Source organism: Callithrix jacchus, chromosome 14 (genome assembly GCF_049354715.1).
Source record: "Callithrix jacchus isolate 240 chromosome 14, calJac240_pri, whole genome shotgun sequence".
Classification (NCBI taxonomy): Eukaryota; Metazoa; Chordata; class Mammalia; order Primates; family Cebidae; genus Callithrix; species Callithrix jacchus.
The window spans coordinates 8,235,757-8,256,771 of record NC_133515.1 but is presented as its reverse complement, the minus strand read 5'-3'; the positions used below and the strand labels follow the sequence as shown (position 1 = coordinate 8,256,771).

The 21,015-nt window shown below is 42.7% G+C and overlaps 2 protein-coding genes and 1 long non-coding RNA gene across 7 annotated transcripts in view; 2 read left to right on the top strand and 1 right to left on the bottom strand.

The window, feature by feature from the left end:
* Positions 1-1,164: 1,164 nt before the first annotated feature.
* LOC144579225 (uncharacterized) lies at positions 1,165-11,735 on the bottom strand. Its single transcript, XR_013526317.1, has 3 exons — positions 11,351-11,735; positions 10,147-10,208; positions 1,165-1,299 (listed from the first exon to the last, which is right to left on the bottom strand). It is a non-coding gene; the product is annotated as an uncharacterized LOC144579225 (long non-coding RNA).
* On the top strand, positions 11,331-16,736 carry LOC144579224 (uncharacterized). Its single transcript, XM_078348746.1, has 2 exons — positions 11,331-11,957; positions 16,408-16,736. The coding sequence occupies exons 1-2, from the start codon at positions 11,336-11,338 to the stop codon at positions 16,446-16,448; spliced, it is 663 nt and encodes a 220-aa protein (XP_078204872.1). The 5' UTR covers positions 11,331-11,335; the 3' UTR covers positions 16,449-16,736.
* The window catches only part of MGAT4A (alpha-1,3-mannosyl-glycoprotein 4-beta-N-acetylglucosaminyltransferase A), a 119,515-nt gene continuing 114,906 nt past the window's right edge, over positions 16,407-21,015 (top strand). For all 5 annotated transcript variants that reach the window (XM_078348745.1, XM_035271686.3, XM_078348744.1 and 2 more), the window contains exon 1: positions 16,407-16,736. In XM_078348745.1, the coding sequence (XP_078204871.1) occupies positions 16,643-16,736 (94 nt within the window). In that variant the 5' untranslated portion in view covers positions 16,407-16,642. The remainder of the gene's footprint in view (positions 16,737-21,015) is intronic.

Below are 21,015 nucleotides of genomic sequence, written 5' to 3'. Positions count from 1 at the left end.
TGTCCACAATGTTATATAATGGTAAGTCCAGAAAAGCAGGAATCCAAGCAGGAAGGTCCTGCATGTGCATCATGGCTGAATTCCAGTCTGTCCATCTGTCCTTCCTGCCAGCTGCAGACACTTGTACTGTCCCACAGAAACTGCCTCCCTGGTGCCTCAACCCCTCAGTTGGCTTCTCTGTCTCTGCTGCTGCTTCTGTTTCATTCACGCACGTCTTTTCCCTCTACTTTCCTCTCTGCCTTTGGGCTTCTTCTTGTATACTCACAGCTCCTACCTCTCCATCCTTTGTGTTTCTGCTTCTACTTTGGCACTAGATGAGACTGCATGCCTCTGTGTAAAAGGCCTTCCAAGAAGAGATTTGAAGAGTTATTTTGGTCTCAGTCCCTGAAATCGTCCCTGTGGGGCAGGGCCCAAGTCCTAGGGGTCTGTGTCCCCAGTAACCTTCTTTGTGCTAGCATCCCATTGGTGTGAATCAAACTTCTGATTGCTTGTCTGTTTGTGTATAATTCGATTAATATTAGGAAAATGATACTCAAGAAATGTGTTTGTCTTGTGTGCAAAAGCTTGAGGTAACATGGAGTCCTTAAGAAGAAAACCAACAGGAACAAAAGGTTCTTGGTGATAAAGCAACTGTTCAGTTGGTAGAGGAAGTCAACTCTGAGGAAAGCGGATGGGCTGGCTGGAAGATGGCCCAAGGCTATGAGCCAGCCTGGGGCCCAGAAGAGAAGGAAAGGGAGTGCTACTGGCTCAAGACTTGAGTTCCTCTAGAGTGAGGCTCTGGGTTGTAATTCAACTGCGTGTTCAAGTTTCTTGCACTTCTCTTAACCTTGTTCTCTTGCTCCCTTACCTGGGAAGGATCTGCTGACATCCCCCCTCATCTCTGGATAAGATATGAATGTTGCTCCTCCATCCCATTCCACACAGAACCAGAGGCAACTCACTTTGATAACATGTACCTTTTATAAGCATTTGTTAAGTACACAAAACAAATTACTGGCAAAAAGTTTTTAAGGAATTTTTTAGGCCGGGTACAGTGGCTCGCGCCTGTGATTCCAGCACTTTGGGAAGCTGAGGTGGGTGGATTGCTTGAGCTCAGGAGTTTGAGACCAGCCTGGGCAACATGGTGAAACCTCATCACTATTAAAATTAAAAAAAAAAAAAATTAGCCAGGTATGATGGCAAACATCTGTAGTCTCCGATCCTTGGTGGGGCAGGAAGATCGCTTGAGTCCAAGAAGTTGAGGCTGCAGTGAGCCCCATTTTTGCCACTGCACTCTGACCTGAGTGACTGAATGAGACCCTGTCTCAAAAAAAAGAAAAAGAATTTGTTAAAATTCGGTTTACAGTGTTACAGTGCACTTTGTGAAAATTATCTTGGAATGTGTTATTGATGTGTCCATGAATAAATATTTTATTTTTGGAATGCATTCTTGATTTCTTATGCTGTCTCTGTCTTCGCAGACAGATGCTTCTCTTATATAGATGTTGACTTGAACAAGTCTATTGAATGGAGGGCTCAGAATTCCAGAAGATTCTGTTCTCTAAAGAGACACCTTAGTTTTTACTACAGTTCATTTCTAAAGTGATATTGCATTTTCAATTGCCTCTCAGATACTAATATTAGCACATTTGGTCATGTACTAAAGACAGCTCTCTTTCCCTGCTCTCCTTTATCCTGTCTTAAGCCTTATGAATTAATCCTAGACCAATGTACAATTTCAGGTAGGGAACAAAACCAAGTCAATGAGCAAATATTTACCTCTAGTTGAGTTATGTAGACTGAGCATGTCGTCACAGCTCAGTAAATTATTTATTTATTTATTTTGAGACGGAGTTTCTCTTTGTCACCCAGGATGAAGTGCAATGGCACGATCTCGGCTCATTGCAACCTCCACCTCCCGGGTTCAAGCGATTCTCCTGCCTCAGCCTCTTGAGTAGCTGGGATTGCAGGCACCTGCCATCATGCCCCCGCTAATTTTTGTATTTTTGTAGAGATGGGGTTTCACCATGTTGGCCAGGATAGTCTTGAACTCCTGACCTCAGGTGATTCGTCTGCCTCAGCCTCCCAAGGTGCTGGGATTACAGGTGTGAGCCACCATGCCTGGCTCATCAGTAAATATTTTTTTGATGATCACAAGACCCACATTTTTAAAATTGAGGTGAAAATATTACATCAGCCCCCTAGGTGGTGTCAATGACATCAGACTTCCTCTGCTCAATTTGTCCTTTTCTCAGACTTACCTTTGAATACTTTTCTTATAATGTGCTTCTCTGTTCAGAAATTTTCAATGCTTTCTTTTTATCCAAGCCTGAGATGCGAACCCTCCTGCACAGCTTCCAGCTTCCACGGTGTGACACATTTCCCATAATGCCTCTGTTCACATCCCCTGTCTTGGCCAGGCTATCTTGCCCAGGTGCCAGAAACACTGAGTGTACACCGCCCTCTTTGTGGCCTTGCAGGTGTGCTCGTTCTTTTATCACATGTATTTCCTATTTCTCTACACATTTCCAAATCCTACATCTGTTCTTCAAGGCTCGGATCAAGTCTGTTCTCTCCCAGGAAGTCCTCCACCATTCTGTCAATGAACATTTGCTGAATGGCTCCCAGGTGCCTGGGATATATTGATGAATAAGATAGTCTCTGCCCTCAAGAACTGAGTGAATGAGGCAAATACATTAGCAGATGATGACAGTAGTGCCGCTAAGCCTTTTTACTTAATAAAACACAGAGAAAGTGAAAGTATTAAGCACCCTGGGCTGCTTGTAGCTGGGTCCAAGGTCCTACCCAGACACTCCAAAGGCTGAGAAACTCTCAGGCTTGCCTTCCTCTAACCTACTTGTGGCAGACCAGCTTGGAAACTCAGGGTGAGGCTACATGCTCGCATAGGAGTAGGGACAGAGTGCAGCAGGTGTCTTTCGCAGGCGTGGGGATAAGGGGAGGCTTCCTAGGTAGATGGCTTCCAGGTGAGTCTTAAAGGATGTTAGCTAGCCAAAGAAGGCAGTGGGATGGACATGAGAGTGAGTCTGCCAGAGCAAGCTGCCTGTGTCATGGCACAGAAGAGGGCATGGCTCAGATTGAGGGCTAGAGGTTAGAGGTGAGCGGGCATGAGAGGAGGCAGGTCTTGGGTGTTCCTCCAACCAGACTGTGAACTTCTTGAGGGCCAAGACCACATTTTACAATTCTGTGTCTTTCAGGCAGCTAATCACATGATGAGAGCTCAACACAGAGGCACTCATATTTGATAGTCTCTCTTTACCAGTGACACAGTCCTGATGGCTGCCGTGAGACACATGAACAGTCTCTTTTAAGAACAATGCAAACAAGAGAGGTGTTTTCTAGAATCTGTATAAATCCCACTTGATCTGAAAGATCTGAGAGGCTTATAGTTCTCCATTCCCTCACGTTTCCAGGACCAGTTTCTGGTTTGGCTTGAAGGGATGCCTGATTTGTTTTTGTTTTTTGAGACAGAGTTTCACTCTTGTTGCCCAGGCTGGAGTATAATGGCATGCTCTTGGGTCGCTGCAACCTCTGCCTCCCAGGTTCAAACAATTCTCTTGCCTCAGCCTCCCAACTGACTGGGATTACAGGTGTGTGCCACCACGCCCAGTTAATTTTGTATTTTTAGTAGACATGAGGTTTCATCATGTTGGCCAGGCTGTTCTCAAACTCCTGACCTCAGGTGATCCACCTGCCTTGGCCTCTCAAAGTGCTGGGATTATAGGCATGACCCACCGAGCCTGGGCCCCTCCTCCTTTTTCTCTTGACTAGACTCTGGCTTATACAAACGCCTACTTGTAATGGTTATCGTCAGCTGCCCTAAAAGAGGATAAAGAAACATGTGGGACCGTGGAAAGGTAGCATAGATTCTGTTATCCAGATATCCATAACTCCAACAATTGGCAGTCATGGTACTGAATTTTGATACGAATAAAGACTTTTATTCTCTTTGAAATGTATTGATAGAGTAGCACAGCTGAATTGCTCGAATTGGTTTTATGTATGGATAGACTTCAGATACAGGGCTGTTCATCCAGTATCTTTTACAAGTACCAAATGTATAAAAGAAGAAAAAGAAAAGAAAAATCTCCAAAGATCTGCAATTGTCTGGCACACAATTCTCTTCCACTGTGTCTTCTGAGTATACCTCAAATATAATGAAAACAAGTGACTCAGCTTAAACGGTGTGGCTACATCCCTCACAAGAGAGGAACAATCCCTTCAGGCTTTCTAAGCCATTTTGACAGAGACTTTTGCTGCCACTCAGCATTGCTGTTTGTTCTAACAATGCATGCAGGGGAGCCTGTCCCCCACTAAGACAGGCCAGATTCTCTTTCGTCCTAGGGTTTTCTGTAAAAACTTTAGGAATGCCTTGCATACATTATGTAAATATCAACAGCCACAACACTTAAGCATGGTAAGAACTTATGATTTCATAATTATGTGGCCACACAACCTAACATTGTATGAGGCACCTGATACATACATCTTCCCTAATGGTGTGAATGTGAAATAAAAAAGGCATCTTTCAAGGCTGTTCATCCAGTATCTTTTACAATACCAAATGTATAAAAGAAGAAAAAGAAAAGAAAAATCTCCAAAGATCTGCAATTGTCTGGCACACAATTCTCTTCCACTGTGTCTTCTGAGTATATCTCAAATATAATGAAAACAAGTGAGTCAGCTCTTTGATCAAAAATGTGGGACAGAAAAGTAAAAATGTAAAAATAAGAATAATTTTGCTGAGCACAGGGCTCACCCCTGTAATCTCAGCACTTTGGGAGGCCAAGGTGAACATATCACTTGAACTCAGGAGTTCAAGACCAGCCTGGGCAACATCATAAAACCACGTCTTTACAAAAAATACAAAAGTTAGCCAACCATGGTGGTATATGCCTGTAGCCCCAGCTACTTGGGAGGCTGAGGCAAAAGAATCACTGAGCCTGGGATGTGGAGGTTACAGTGAGCTGAGATCAAACCACTGCACTCCAGCCTGGGTGATGGGAGTAAAACCCTGTCTCAAAAATAAAATTAAAAAATTAAATTAAATAAAAATAATTCAGTTCTCAGCTAAAAATCTAAGGTCCTTCATTTGGATGAAAGTTAACATCCACCTAGAGCTGAATATTAAACACAGTGGTTGATTCTGTTTGAATTTTATCTCCTTAATTTCTTGGGCCTCACGTGCCCTGATTATACAATAGAAATAGTCTGCATGCTGTATCTGAAACATTCTGCATCTAACAAAGAGTTGTTAATAGACTCTTACTGTTCACCCTGGTCTCAGTTTATCTAGTTTCTAGATGAAAGTGATTGAGTGCACTGCTGATTAATTACAATGGAGAAGTCTCCTATCATTTGTGCATATACCATTTAAAAAACCCAAGGAGAACCTCCTGATGTGATTCCTCTAGAAGGTTTTGCACTGGGTGGGGGGGAACAATCCCACTAGAGCTAGTAGCCAAGAAGACAGAAAACACAATCCTTGTAAGTATTTATAAATAATGTAAGCTTGATTGTTAATGCATGGAGGGGGAGAAGGTAGACAAGAAGAGACCTAGAGATTGTGTGCTTGAATTCTTAGAAGCTGGCTGCTATAGGCATGGCCCCACCAACAGCCATTTACCATCAAAGAGATAAAAGGAAAAGATTCATTTCCTTTGTGTACTCTGCTTTTAGCTCAGATATCACTTCCAGGAAGCCTTCCTTGCCCCAAGATGGCTTCATCCTATTGACTGTCCCAGAACCGTGGGTTTGCAGCATTGTACTGTGGTTTAATTACTTACCCACTTCTCCCACGGTGAGCACTTTGTGGTTAGACAATGGCTGCCTCTGTAATTATAGGCACTCAGAAAAAATTTGTATAACAGTGAAAAGTGTGTGGAAAGGAAAACAGCCTCAACATAGAAACTTTGTTGCGGACAGACTATAAAATGGTAAAGAACCTTTTGGGTACAATTCCACTGAGTATGAAATAAAGGCAGAAACAGAAACTGCAGCAGTAGAAAAGAAATAAAAAGGAAGTGATAGAGGAGGAGAATCATCAAAATATTAAAAAGAGAAAAAGATATGGAATGGGACTCAGTGGGGTTTAAATGGACTGTTTTTGACTATTAATTAACAGATACTATAGACTAGTTGAAAAATCCAGGATCATAAACTGCAAAGTTAACATGGATCATCAGTCAATTCTACCACATACCTTAGAGTCATATATTCTATGGCATTCCAGTTTATTGGGACAACTCCCTGAAATCCAGACTTTCCTGAGCTACAACGTACATGGTTTGAGGTAAGTGTAACTGTATCTTCCAAAACCTGCCCTTCTGCTGCCAGTTGAAGTATTTAAAAAGCCTCCAAGTGAAAGCAGTTGTGTTTTTCCTGTATGCTTTTTGTCTTTTGCTGTGTTTCCTCCACTAACCAGAGTCCAGGGGGAATTCCTGCTTGTTATCTGAATAAGCCTTTGGAGCTGGTAACTGAAGTTTGTCCTTTCCCACTTTCCTTTCTCCTCTGACATATGCCTCTGCTTATAGAATGTCTGTAAATGCTTTCATTTCCTTCCTTCACCAAGAGAAAAAACTGGAGAAGGTGGAAACATCTTTTTTTTTTAGACTGAGTTTTGCTCTTGTTGCCCAAGCTGCAGAGCAATGGCACGATCTCAGCTCACTGCAACCTGTACCTCCTGGGTTCTAGTGATTCTCCTGCCTCAGCCTCCCAAGTAGCTGGGATCACAGGCATGCCCAGCTAATTTTTGTATTTTTGGTAGAGATGGGGTTATGGGGTTTCACCATGTTGGTCAGGCTGATCTTGAACTCCTGGACCTCAGGTGATCCAACCACCTCGGTTTCCTGAAGTGCTGGGATTACAGGCGTGAGCCACTGCACTTGGCTTTTTTTTTTTTTTGGGCGGGGGGAGGAAGGCAGAAAGGAAGGGAATAAGGATGGTAGGGAGGAAGGAAGGGATGAAGGAAGGAAGGAAGGGAGGAAGCAGGGAGGGAGGGAGGGAAGGGAAGAAAGGAAATCAAGCAATGAAAGAGACATTGCCGACCTGGATCTAGAGGTTTACAAGTTGATTTCTTTTTTTTTTGAGAGAAGGAAAGAAAAAAAAAAATAAGTAAAGGAGAGGAAGAAAGAGGAAGAGAAAAAGGGAGAGTAAATGGAAATATTGCTTTATTTTGAAAAAAATTGGGTATTAATAATGGCCAATCAATGTTTCATTTAAACTAATGGGTAGGTGTGATGTGGTATTGACAAGAATGTATATTTTGTGTATTTGAAGTGGAGAGCTCTATAAATATTTATTAAGTTTACTTGTTCTGGATCTGAGTTCGAGTCCTTGATATCCTTATTAATTTTCTGTCTCATTGAATCTAAGTCTCCTATCTGGGTGTTAGGATTGTTAGCTCTTGTTGTTGCATTGATCCTTTTACCACTATATCTTTGTTGCTTTAAAATCTATTTTATCTGATACAAGAATTGCAACTCCTGCTTTTTATTTATTTATTATTTATTATTGCTCTCCATTTGGTTGGTAAATCTTTCTCCATCCCTTTGTTTTGAGTCTTTGTGTATCCTTGCATGTGAAACAGGTCTGGATGTAACATGCCGTTGGGTTTTGGCTGTGTCTTTTGATTGGGAATTCAATCAATTTAAATTTAGGGTTAGTGCCATTTGATGTTGACTGGCTGTTTTATCCATTTGTTGGTGTAAATTCTTCTTTATGTTGGTGCTCTTTACTTTTTGGTGTATTTTTAGAAAGGCTAATACTGGTTGTTTCTTTCTGTGTGTAATGCTTCTTTCAGAAGCTCTTGTAAAGCAGGCCTGGTGGTAATAAAATCTCTGAGTTCTTGCTTGTTCATAAAAGATTTTATTTTTCCTTCAGTTGTGAAGCTTAGTTTGGCTGGATATGAAATTCTGGGCTGAAGGTTCTGTTCTTTGAGGATGTTGAATATTGGCCCCCACTCTCTTCTGGCCTGTAGAGTTTCTGCCGAGAGATCTGCTGTAAGTCTGATAGGCTTGCCTTTGTGGGTAATCTGACCGTTCTCTCTGGCTGCCCTTAGTATCCTCTCCTTCGTTTCAACCCTGGTGAATCTAACGATTATGTGCCTTGGGGTTGCTCTTCTTGAGGAATATCTTTGTGGTGTTCTCTGTATTACCTGGGGTTGAATGTTGACCTGCTTTGCTAGTTTAGGAAAATTTTCCTGAATAATATCCTGAAGGGTATTTTCCAGCTTGGATTCATTCTCTCCGTCGCATTCAGGTACACCTATCAAACGTAAATTTGGTCTTTTCACATAGTCCCACATTTCTTGGAGACTTTGCTCATTCCTTTTTATCCTTTTTTCTCTAATCTTTTCTTCACATTTTATTTCATTAAGTTGGACTTTGACCTCTGATATCCCTTCTTCTGCTTGAACAATTCGAGTGTTTAAACCTGTGCATACTTCTTGGAGTTCCTGTATTGTATTCTTCAGTTCCATTAATTCACTCATACTCCTCTCTAAGTTGTCTATTCTCAATAGGATTTCATTAAACCTTTTTTCAAAGTTCCTAGTTTCTTTACGTTGGGCTACAACATGCTCTTTTAACTCACCGAAGTTTGTTATTATCCATTCCTTGAAGAGTGATTCTGTCATCAGGAGGCGCTCGTTCTCCATCAAGCCTTGTTCCATTGTTGATGTGGAACTGTGATCATCTTTAGAGGGAGAGGCGTTCTGACTTTGAGTATTCTCAGCTTTTTTATGCTGGTTTCTTCCCGTCATTGTAAATTTATCTTCCTGTCGTCTTTGAAATTACCAACTTTCAGATTAGGTCTCTTGAGTGGACGTCCAGGTTGTTATTTCCCAGGGCCAGAGCAGCGGTGTTAAAACTGATGGTGCTTTTTGCCCAGGATTCTCCTGTCATGCTTCCTTCTTGTGTCCGTAGTAGGCGACTCTGCCTTCCCGGGGCTCCAAACCTCGGTCAGAAGGGGAACTGGTCCCGTTTACTCTGCGCCGAGCGCTGCCGCGTCGAGGTGCCGGCGGAACCGCTGTGCCTACCACGAGAGTCGCGCTGGTGACTCGTGTGTTTTCACCACTGGGGGATCTTCTGCTCTGTGAGCGACCAGACTTTGTCTGAAAGTGTGGCGTCCTCTAGTTCTCTGCGCCTTCCCTGAGAGCTGCAATCCTGGGATGTTAGCGATCGGCCATCTTGGATCGTTCTTCTGGCTTTTTTTTTTTTTTTTTTGAGAGAGAGTGAGTGACGAGATCTTGCTCTGTCACCCAGGCTACAGTGCAGTGGCATGATTATATTTCATTGTAACCTGGAACTCCTAGGCTGAAGTGATCCTCCTGCCTCAGCCTTCCCAGTAGCTGGGACTACAGGTGCATGCACACCTGGCTAATGTTTAATTTTTTTAAAGACATGGGTCTCACTATGTTTCCCAGGCCGGTCTTGAACTCCTGAGCTCAAGCAATCCTCCTACCTCAGCCTCCCAAAGTGCTGGGATTGCAGGCATGAGCCACTGTGCCCTGCTGGGAAATATATGTAAAAGTATTCATCCACTCAACAAAATTCTGTAACTTACTAAAGATGTGAACAAAGAGGTAGTCTGGAGGGAGGGGTGATGTAGGGGCTCCAGAATCAAACAGACCTGGATTTGAATTCTGCTTCAATCATTCACTAGTTGCCTAAATTACTATTTGTATCTGTCAAATATCTTAATTTCTCAGGCCCTCAGTTTCTTCCTGAATAAAATAGCGATAATAGCTCCTGTTCCATTTGGGCTTTTGGGCAATCCATGGAAATGGCTTGGGGGCATTCTCCATGATGTTATCAAATGGCAGTACTTTCTTCCTCTGCAAGAAATAGTTTGCTTGTCTGTCATTAAGAGCACTGTAATAGGAAGGCCTAGAATCATCTATTCCTAGGAGGTATTTTAGGCAAGATATATCCAACAATGTGTTAAAAGCTGTACCCTGGAATGGTCTCAGGCTTTACATCTGTTTACATCTGGTCATGAATCAGTCACCAGCTTGCTACTTGGCAATGGCTTTGTCATAGAATACAGGAAACCTGGCTTTAGGTCCCCAACGTATTCATCTGTTTTCAAGCTGCTGATAAAGGCATACTCAAGACTGGGCAATTTACAAAAGAGGTTCAATGAACTTACCGTTCCACATGGTTCATGAAGCCTCACAATCATAGTAGAAGTCAAGGAGGAGCAAATCACGTCTTCCATGGATGGCGGGAGACAGAGAGAGAGTTTGTGCAGGGAAACTCGTTTTTAAAACCATCAGACTTTGTGAGACTTATTCACTATCACGAGAACAGCACGGGAAAGACCTGCCCCATGATTTAATTACCTCCCACCAGGTTCCTCCCATGTCACACAGGAACTGTGGTTACAATTCAAGATGAGCTTTGGGTGGGGCCACAGCCAAACTGGAAGTAGAGAGAAAAGACACCCCAAGTAGAGAGAAGAGTTGTCATTGGATATCATGGCTGTAATCCCCCAAGTTGTGTCCACAGTGCTGGGCAGTGGACAGATCTTTTGGTCTGGTTCCCCTAAACTGGTAAGAGACTTGGGAGCAGGGATGCCAGGTGTCTCTTCCTGAAGCTTTAAATTAGCCATCATGGAGGAACCTCAAGATGGGAGAGCTACTAACTCCATGCATGTTCTAGCTGATTAATTATTGTTATCCTGAGATAAAAATAAAGGAATTTATCAGAGGTGGGGAGGTGACCCCATTCTGACTGATGCCTCTTAAGAGGTTTCAATTATTGAAATTACCGTTTTCTGAAAAGAATCTACTTACTACTTTGGGAATTTGGCAGGAACAAAGCTGCCTCCTTAATCGTTGGCCCTTCAGTTCTCTTGTTACACTGTAGGATTGCTGTAAGGATTATTGCAGCAATAAAGTTAACATATCCCTTGTGTTTGAACCCCTTACCTTTATCAGCTGTGTGACCTTGGGCAAGCCCTTTCACCTCTCAGATAGTTTCCTCGTATGATAAATGGGGAATAAATTTAAAACATGAGATATGCAATGAACGACCTAACACCGTGCCCGCTATACGGTAAGTATTCCAAAGAGAATGGGCCGAGAGGTAGTTACTGTTAGCACAAGTCCTATGGATACTAAGAAAAATAAGGGCAGACCACTCAGGTTTTCTACAAATGAGACAATTTTTAGCCTTTGAAGTTAACCTCTAACCTTATGACATGGTGACAGGTTAGGACACGGGGCTAAGAAGAACGGGGCATGGTGGAAAATCAGGGGCATTAGCACCCAACTATGTGCGTTGAAACCCTGGTTGTATTTCTTCTTCCCGGTTGCTGAAGTCAGCCCTTCTGGCTGATGGGGGGTTCTCACCGGGAAGTTGGGGCTGTCGCGACCGTCCGCGGGGCCTCGGGAGCTCCTGCGGGGCTAGGCCCGGGGCCTGCCCATGGGGATGCTACCCAAGCTGGGTGGCCTGGAGCCGGGAAGGGCCCGGGTCGAGGCGGGCGGGTTCCTGGGCGCTGGGGCAGTCCGGGTGGTCGGCTCGCCCCGGCCTTTGTTGGCCTCCAGGGCGGCCCCTGCACGCGCCGGGAGGATCCCAGCCAGATGTGGCGGCGGGAGCAGGCCAGCGCCCAGAGCGGGTACCCAAGCCCGCGGCGCCGTTCCGGACCTCGCGGTGACACCAGTGAGCCGTGCCGGCCTCCAGAGCCCTTCGTAGGCTGCGCGGCGGCGCTACTAAGTGACAGCCGCGCGGGCCACTGGCGGGGCGCGGGGCGCGGGGTGCGCGGGGCGCGCGGGGCCGGCAGCGGGCGGCCAATGGCTGGCGGGGTCGGGGCGGCCCGGCGGGGCGGGGCGGGCGCTCCAGAGGCGGGGGCGGAGCCGGCGGGGGCGGGCGGGGCGGCCGGCAGCGGCAGCGGCAGCGGCAGCGGCGGCCACAGCAGCTCGGCCGGCGGCCGCGGGAGGTCGGCGACGCCAGCGGCGGGTGAGGGACTCGCAGCAGCGGCGGCGCGCGGGAGTGGGAGGGGGCGCGGGGCGGCTGCGCGGAGGGCGCGGGAGCTGGGGGCGGCGCCGGCGGCTGGGCTGGCGGCCCTGGGCTGGCGGCCCTGGGCTGCGGGAGATCCACCTGCTGGTAACGGAGCTGCCTGCGCCGCGGCCCGACCGGAGCTTTGCACGGGGAGCTGCTGGCGCCTCTGGGCGCGAGGCCGGCTCGCGGCGCGGCTGGGCCTCAGGGGCGGGCGTGGGGACCGGGCCGGGGTGTTCTCCCCGCATCCCTGCCCCTCACTGCGCACCCCTCGGGGCCGCGCGCCCTCCCTGCTGTCGACCCGGCGCCTGGTGCGTTCACAACGCTCCCCGGCGCGTCGGGGCTCGGCGACTTTGGGGGAAAGTGGAGCAAAGTGCGGATCTGGGGGTTGCGGAGGGGGAGGGACAGCTGCTTGCTGGACCGGGCGGTCGCGCGGGAGTCGGCGCATTCGCGGGGCCGCGGGGCAGGTGGGCGGGGGCCGGGCAGTCCGGGGCGCTGGAGCTGGGGCTGCGGCTGCTCGCGGAGGGGACCGGCCGTGCAGCCTTCGCCGCGAATTTTCACACAAAGTGAAGGGCTGCGCGGCCCGCGTGAAAGAGCACCTCCCGCTTCCCCAGGCCTCAGCTTGCTGGGTAAGGAGGAAGCCGCAGGAGGACCCTGAGGCTGGGTCTTGGTGACTCCACCAAGTGTGCCAGGTAACGTCTCGGAGGCGAGCTTTTCTGAGCTGGCAGTGGAGCCACACGCACACCCGCCTTTATTCCTCGCAACAGTGTGTTTCTCCGGAGCGGGTTCGTTGCCTACATTCCGCATTGGAAATAGAAGCAGCCACAATGTATGCTCTGAATGCTTTCCATGTATTTTGCTGTTGTGCTTTTGCTGTTGGACGAATTCTTTGATTAAAGATAATGACAGAGTCGTTCGTTAGAATGGAGAGTGTAATTTTAGAATAAAATAATACGGGTTCTGTTGTTTCTGGTTCTGAATTTTAAAAAATAGTTTGATGAACAGGTTATCATGACATAGGTTTCTTTAACCCACACAAGTAAATCCGATGGGCGATGACATTATGTAAGCTGTATTAAAGAAAACCATTGACCCTTTTATAAATGGCAAATAAATTAATTTTGCCGTAATTGTGGTGTGAAAAGTTATATAGGCTTACGTCATGGATTTTGATTTCGGATATTGGGGATTATTGTGCCTTTCATTCTTAAGGCACCTCTGCCCTGTCTGTGGGATGCTGATGAAGGAGTATGCCAAACGTTCAGCAAATGTTCTCAGCCATGGACTATATTGAGTATTTGAGAGAACACTTTAAAACAAAATAAGTAAAGGTTTTGTATCCAATAATAAAATAAAGACTGCAGCCCTTAAAGGACTGCTAACAAAACAGATTTCTGAGTCTGATGTCTAGAGTTAAAAGTTCCACTCACCTTTGGGAGGGTGGAGAAATGACTAGCAATTTTAACCACTACCTTTTTTGTTGTTAAAGATTCAAACGTGTTAGGTTATGGTCTCTGAGAATATTAAGAAGCTAGATTAAAATTTTTCAAATGTGGACACTAATAAAACTGTGGGTCGCCTGTGTCTTACAAGCCAGCCTGTGAATTATGTCTCATGATTGAAGAGCGAGATACTTGGTTTTACTCTTGTCTGAAGAGCTTGTTCACTTGTGCTGTGCAATTAACCTTATTAGCTGGGAAACCCTAATTAAAGATGTATGACTACATTCTTACTGAGTAAAACACACATATTTTTCTTGCAAAATTTCCAGGCTTATTTGCTAGTAGTTCATTGTTAAGTATGTTCTTCAGACCAGAGTTTCGTAACTTCCTGGATCCAGTATTTTTTAATTTTTTCATATATTAGGGGTAGTATATCAATAGTTTACTTTGGTTTTTAGAGTTCATTTACTTTTACTTGTCTCTATGCATTTCTACAGATTTTTTTGCAAGCTTTATTTGTATTTAGTAAAACTTTAAAAATATCCTTTACTCTGTGATGTGCTCTTTACTTTCCTATTACTATGAATTGAGTGCTTACTCTAATAACCTGTACACTTTTTAGATTTTTTACTAGAACAAAATTCTTCCTGAAGTAAAATAGTGTAAAGTAGATAGCAGCTGAAAGTTATAAGTATTTAATATAATGCCACACCGGGATTAATGTTCCAAGTTATATATTCATAGAATTATCACCCCTGTTTTTATAATCAGAATTCATTATTGGGTGCTTATTGATCTAAGACAATTAGAGGAGTCTTGCTGTGAAGATCTTTTTTTTTTTTTTTTTTTGAGACAGAGTCACTCTGTCGCCCAAGCTGGAGTGCAGTGGCATGATCTTGGCTCACTGTAACCTCTGCCTCACGGGTTCAAGTAATTCTCCCTGCCTCAGCCTCCCAAGTAGCTGGGGTTATAGGTGCCCACCACGACACACAGCTAATTTTTGTAATTTTAGCAGAGATGGGGTTTCACCATGTTGGCCAGGCTGGTCTTGAACTCCTGACCTCAGGTGATCTGCCCCGCTGGGCTTCCCAAAGTGCTGGGATTACAGGTATGAGCCACCTTGCCTGGCCGTTGTGAAGATTTTAATTCTAAACTGTAGACTTGGGCACGTTTGATGTTCACTTGTTATAACTGTAGAAGGTGAATAAGTGCAGTTTTAGAAAACATGATAACTTATCCATGAAAGAATTTTTAGAGCTCCTTGTATTCAGGTAGTAAAAGAGGTTAGGAGCTTCTAGACTATTACATGGAAGGTACAACAGCTGAGGAGGGTTAACAGCCATAGTTTGGTGGAGGTTGTGGTGAGGTATTAGCCAAAAGCTACAGGAAGTGAAGATTTGTTTAAAGTTGTATGCTTAGAGTTTGAAAATTTGCATGAATTTTGCAACTTACTCCATAATAGATCCATGTTTGTTATATAATATAAATTTTTTTAAAACTTACACTTACAGTGGGGTGATTAATACTCTGGGAAGATTCTGAAGTTTAACCTGATACTTGGAATATCTCTGGCACTTTTCTTCATATTGCCAGGTGCAGGTGACCTCATTTGAGAGGAAAAGTGTGATAGATGACAGCCTGGACTTTGGAGACAAACAAATTAGAGTTCTTTCTCTGGATTCATTTCCTAGTGTGTAGAACAGGGTTAATAATGTCTGCCTCATGGGATTTTGTGAAGATTTAAACCATATGGTGGATCAGGCACATAGGAAACATTTCGTAAGTTGTAGTGGCTATCATTGTTATTAGTACTATGCCCCTGTGATCTGTGATCTTTCTTTACTAGGGGAAATTTCTAGTAATGTTCAGTGTTAAGAAGTAGTGGGGTGGCAATTTCTGAATTGCTTGCAAATGGCTGCTTTAATCAGTCATGCTCTTCCCTGAGAGAATTTTCCCTTGGGACTGCTGGCCATTTTCAGAGGTACATTAACTCCCTCACCAGAGTGTCATTCAGTATATTACCAGGTGCATCCTGTGGTACCCCCGGAGGCCACCAGGAATCTATGCAAGTCTTTGAGACTAACTGCCTAGAGTGGACTGAACCAGTAGCTGTCTGTTTTTTTTTGGTTTTTGTTTTTGTTGTTGTTGTTGTTCAATTAACCAAAAAAGTTTGGTTTTTAGTACATTAACATTTTTTAAGAACCTATCATATGCTGAACGCTGTGCTTATCTCCCAGATTTCTAGAGTTAAAGCAATGCAGAGTAATAGGGCCTGTGGCATACAGTATCCTGGCTGGATTGCTGCATTTTCTAAATGCTTAAATATTTCCAGTTTACACCCTGGAAGTGGGTTATCACTGGAAAAATGACATTTATTTTATGGCAGTGATAAACAGCAGTATTAAGTGTAACCTTTTAATAATTTATGACAATATATGAAAGAGGACACAAGACAGTTTTCCTTATTTTATGAATGAAACCTTGAGGCCCAGAAAAATGGCATGCCAAATCATTTAAGCAGTGACAGAGCTGGGTCAAGGGCCCAGGTCTTTTGACCTTTATATGTTGTATTCTGTCAATTATTTAAAAGAATTACCTATTATTGTGCAATAGGAAGACTGGGAGAAAGATTATGTTACTCAGGAACCATTGTGTGATCATTAGAGTTCTCATCTTGGAATCTGTGAGCTGCACTTCTCCCTTTAAAATCGGTAACCACAACTTTCTTTTTACAGATAAAACAAAACCAATGAGGAGGGAATATAGTTTGAAGCTGTTTTGTGTTTTTATCCTGGAAGAGAAGGATCATATAATTCCAGTATGTTAAATGAGTAGTTTCAACGTAGGGATAATCTTTATAGATACAGTTTAGCCCTGCCAAAAGTCTGTTTATAATGGAGAAGAGTAAATGAAGAAGCTTATATTTTGCATTACTGAATGAGCTTTTCTTTCTCTTTTCCCCTGAATAGGAAGGAAAAAGGCCAAGGCATCAGTGTATGAAGACCGCTAAGACAATCCTGAATGCAGTTGTGAATGGCATTGCTGCTAAGCTTCTCCTGCAGATCGTCTGAAATGAATCTCTCTTATTGATTTTTATTGGCCTGGAGCCAGGAGCACTGGATTCAGTTGACTTTCAGAGTAAAAAGAAAACGGTCCTGGTTGTTGTCATCATAAACATATGGACCAGTGTGATGGTGAAATGAGATGAGGCTCCGCAATGGAACTGTAGCCACTGCTTTAGCATTTATCACTTCCTTCCTTACTTTGTCTTGGTATACTACATGGCAAAATGGGAAAGGTAAGAAAAATGACTTGGAAAATGTGCATGAAATATACTAGGCTTTTTGCTTGGTTAAGGTACCTGAATGCTTAGGTCAAATACCCTGGCAACCTGCATGTTACATGCTATCTGCTGGCACTTTCTTTATGATACAAAAATGAAACAGTATTCTTGGACAGGGGAGATAGAATTTCTAATTCCAACGGGGTTTGTTTTGTTTTCAGTTTCTTATAATTGTACTTGGAGAAACAGATACTGATCAGTGGTTTATAGTATACATGACAGCCAAGTTTAATAATAGACTTTTGTTTTGACATTTTGTTCTTTTTACTAAACATAATAAGTGTTTAATAAGCTTCTTTGTGCTGAGTGTTGTATAAAACACTTAAAAGGACACAATTAGTGCCTCCGTGAAATTTACATGCTAATTATGCTAATGATTGGGTGCTATGTAGTTAATGATTTAAACTGCATGCATTGACAGATTACTCCTTAGGCAAAAGTATTTAAGAGGGGATGAGTAGCAATTCTGATTGGACTGTTAAAACATTTTTAAAAAATTAATTATGTTTAGACTATTGAACTGTGTTTTAAAGAGAAGCTATCCGTTCATTGATTGGAATTACATAATTTAAGGATAATTTTTTTTTTTTAAGAGAAACTACTTGAAGTAAATTCCTACCCATACTTCTTACTTGTCTCCTTACCTTTGATTAATCTAGGGAATGTTGATGATGAGAAGAAAGGTAGAATGTTGAGGTGGTTGCATAATTGGTTTGTTAGAGTAGCTGTCATCACCTGGGCTACTTGAAGCTGCTGTTGCTGATGTTGTTTTACTGACTCATGAAGATAACTGAAAAGACTGCTTTGTGACTTTATTGTTTTCTTATGTGTGTTTACATCCGTGTATATATACATACTGCATACGTATATATCTGGATGTCCATGTATATGTTAAAAAAGCTGATGTAGTAAAACCATGCTCTGTACTTTGAGCAAGTAGAGTCTTTTCCCATTCCTTGTCTTCCTCTGAGTTGGGATCTAATTTTGGGGATGACTCTTGGGGGAAAATGAATGAAAAACTTGCTAAAGTTCTTTTTTCTTTATATACAAATATGTACATTTTAGAAATCATGTTTGTATTGTACCAAATGAAGAGACTCAATCAGGAAGTGCTTTGTTTTGGTTTGTTTTTGAGGCAGAGCTTTGCTCTGTTGCTTAGGCTGAAGTCCAGTGACAAGGTCTTGGCTCACTGCAACCTTTCGTCTCCCAGGTTCAGGCAATTATTGTGCCTCACCCACAGGAGTAGCTGGGACTACAGACATGTGCCACCACACCCAGCCAATCAAGAAATACTTTGAATAGTTAATTTAATCAAACCATTGATTGTCCCTGACATGAACAAAAACAAATGACCGGCTATTAAAAGTCTGCTTATGAAATAAGAGGGTTGATGATCAGAAAAGCATATGGATTTTTTTTTTCTTATCAGGAAACTTATTCAGAGAATTATGGTAATGGAGAATCTTATTTGAAAGATTAGAAGTCTTGGTATCTCCATTTCATTTTTCTTGTTTCTTATGTAAAGGCCTTATAAGCATCATTATTATTCTTTTTATTAAGCTATCTTTAGAATGAAAATTAATTAAAAAAAAAAAGATTCTTTCACCACTAAGTGTTAGATGCACATACACAGTCTGTTCTCTTTGATCATCGCTCTCTGAATAGCTCCGTAATTGTTTTTTGCAAACCTCTACCCTGTTTTTCTACTTAGTGTTTTTTCCAGACTCTTCCAGGTAGCAACACAGGTTTCAGGTTATGGTTACATAAAATCTCCTGTGTTAAATGTTATCGTTTCTGTAACCACTCAAACTGTTGGGCATTTGTATTCTTTCTAGAGAGTTCTGGCAGTCAGACAGCCTGGATTTTCCAGAGAGGTCTTGATTCCAGAAATTCAGTTCTAATGTACCCATAAACCACGTGCTCATTTTTATTTTGAAGGTATAATTTCTATAACCTTTGACATTGCTAGACTAATGGGTTTTTTTTTTCATTAATTCATGGGTCCTTTACGTGTACCTATCTTGCACCCACCCCTGTATGCTATTAATAAGTAAAGCAGTAAGTAATTTTATGCCTTTGAGCAGCTCAGGGACTGGTTAGGAAAACATACCTGGAAACAAAAATACCATCAGACAGAATTAGATGGAAACAATAACAATACTTGCCTGTAGGTATATTATATGTATTTTGATCCTCATAACAACCATGGGAGATATTATCCCCTTTCTGTAAATGGAGAAAGCAAGGCAGAGTGATTGAAAAACTTACCAAGGTCATAAGTTAAGTAGTGGAGTTAAAGTTTGAATTCAGGCAGCCTAATTCAAGACCTTATGCTCTTAGCTATTGGTCTGTTGCCCAGAAGAGCAGAAGCAGAAACTGCTAATTCTTCAGGTGTTTTACACAGAGGTGGAATGTGACGGATGAATGTGAAGGCCAAGCCAGGCAGAGTGGAGAACACTGGGCATATCAGGTAGAGGGAGCTACATATGCAGCTACAAGTTCTGAGGGGAATAGAGTATTCATCCTTTGGAATTGTGAGATGCTCATTAGGACCAGCACAGAACTCCTAGGCTGTCTCAGTGTTTCGCTGGTAATCACAGTATAGTTCCTAGAAGTACTGGTTTGACATGGTCCTCACATCACTTGAAAGAATACATGAGCTGGTCCACAGGATTGGCATAGATTTGGGAGTATGTCAGGAATCCTGCCAGGGAAGCTGTGGTGCAAGACAGAGTAACAGTTTCAGCAGATACATAGCATTCCCACATACAACTGAGGCAGATTTCCAATTATGTGGAAGGACAAATTAGGAAAGTTGTAGGTGGGTGTTGTGAGAGTGGGGCAGGAGTAATTACATGTCTCTTGCTGGGAGGAGCAGGACTCCTGATGACCCTTCTGCTGTGGTCTGGTGCAGTCTAGATCCTGGGTGAGACTGATGAAGCAGTCATGGATCCCTACCATGGGGACAGACACTGGCATTATTTTGCAGTACCTGATCCAGTGGTGCTTAGTAAACATTTAATACACATTTGTTAGATAAACAATTGATTCCTTCAGCAAAAATGTATTTAAACATTTTTAAACACCTTTACTGAGATATAATTTACATACTCTACAATTCACCATTTAAAGTATACAATTAATTGTTTTTGGTATATTCACAGATACATGTACCCATCAGCACAGTCAATTTTAGAACATTTTTATTACCTCAAAAAGAAATCCTGTACCCTTTAACTATTACTACCCTAACCCTTACCTTCCTCGCCTTCCTTCCCTTCCTAGGGTTTAGGCAAACCACTGATTTTTCTGTCTGGATTTTCAGATAAATGGAATCATATAGTATGTGGTCTTTTGTGACTGGCTTCTTTTACTTAGTGTAATCTTTTCAAGGTTCATCCATGTTGTGGCAGATCAATTCACAGTGGGGTTACTTTACATAGAAGGGTTGTGCGCTTCGTCCCTTCTTACAGCTGAATAATGAATGGTCCCTTGTATGAGATACCAAACTGTTTATCTATCCATTTGCCAGTGAACTTTGGGTTGTGTCTACCTTTTGGCTATTACGATTAATGCTGCTATAAACATTCAGGTACATGTTTCTGTGTGGACATGTGTTTTTATTTCTCTTGGCTATTTACCAAGGAGGGGAATTGCTGGGTAATATAACTCTTATTATGTTTAATCATTAGAGGAATTACCAGACTTTATCAAAGTGATGGGACCCTTATACTTTCTTACTCTTACTTCAATCTGTTTATCTTTGAATTTAGTGTGTGTCTCCTGTAGACAACATATAGTTGGATCATGCTTTTAAAATCCAGTCTGACACTCTGCATTTTTTTGTGTTATATATTCATATATAATGCTCTTATTGATATGGCTGGATTCATTTCTGTCATCTGACTTTTGTTTTTCCTGTGCCTCATGTCTTTTTTGTTCCTGTGTTCCTTCCTTGTCTTTTTTTCGCAATGATTGAATTCTAATGTAGCATTTTTATTTCATTAATGACTTTTCACTACTTTTGAGTAATTTTAGTAGTCTCTCAACTACTAAAGAATCAGCTTTAGATTTTTACTAGCTTCATTTTACTACTATATAGGAGTGTTGCTCCTATGTATATCTATTTCTTTTTATCCTTTTGGAGGGTATTGTTCTACATATTACATCTGTTAATGCTGCAAACCAAACAATATATTGTTATAATTACTATTTTTCTATGTTATTACTTCCT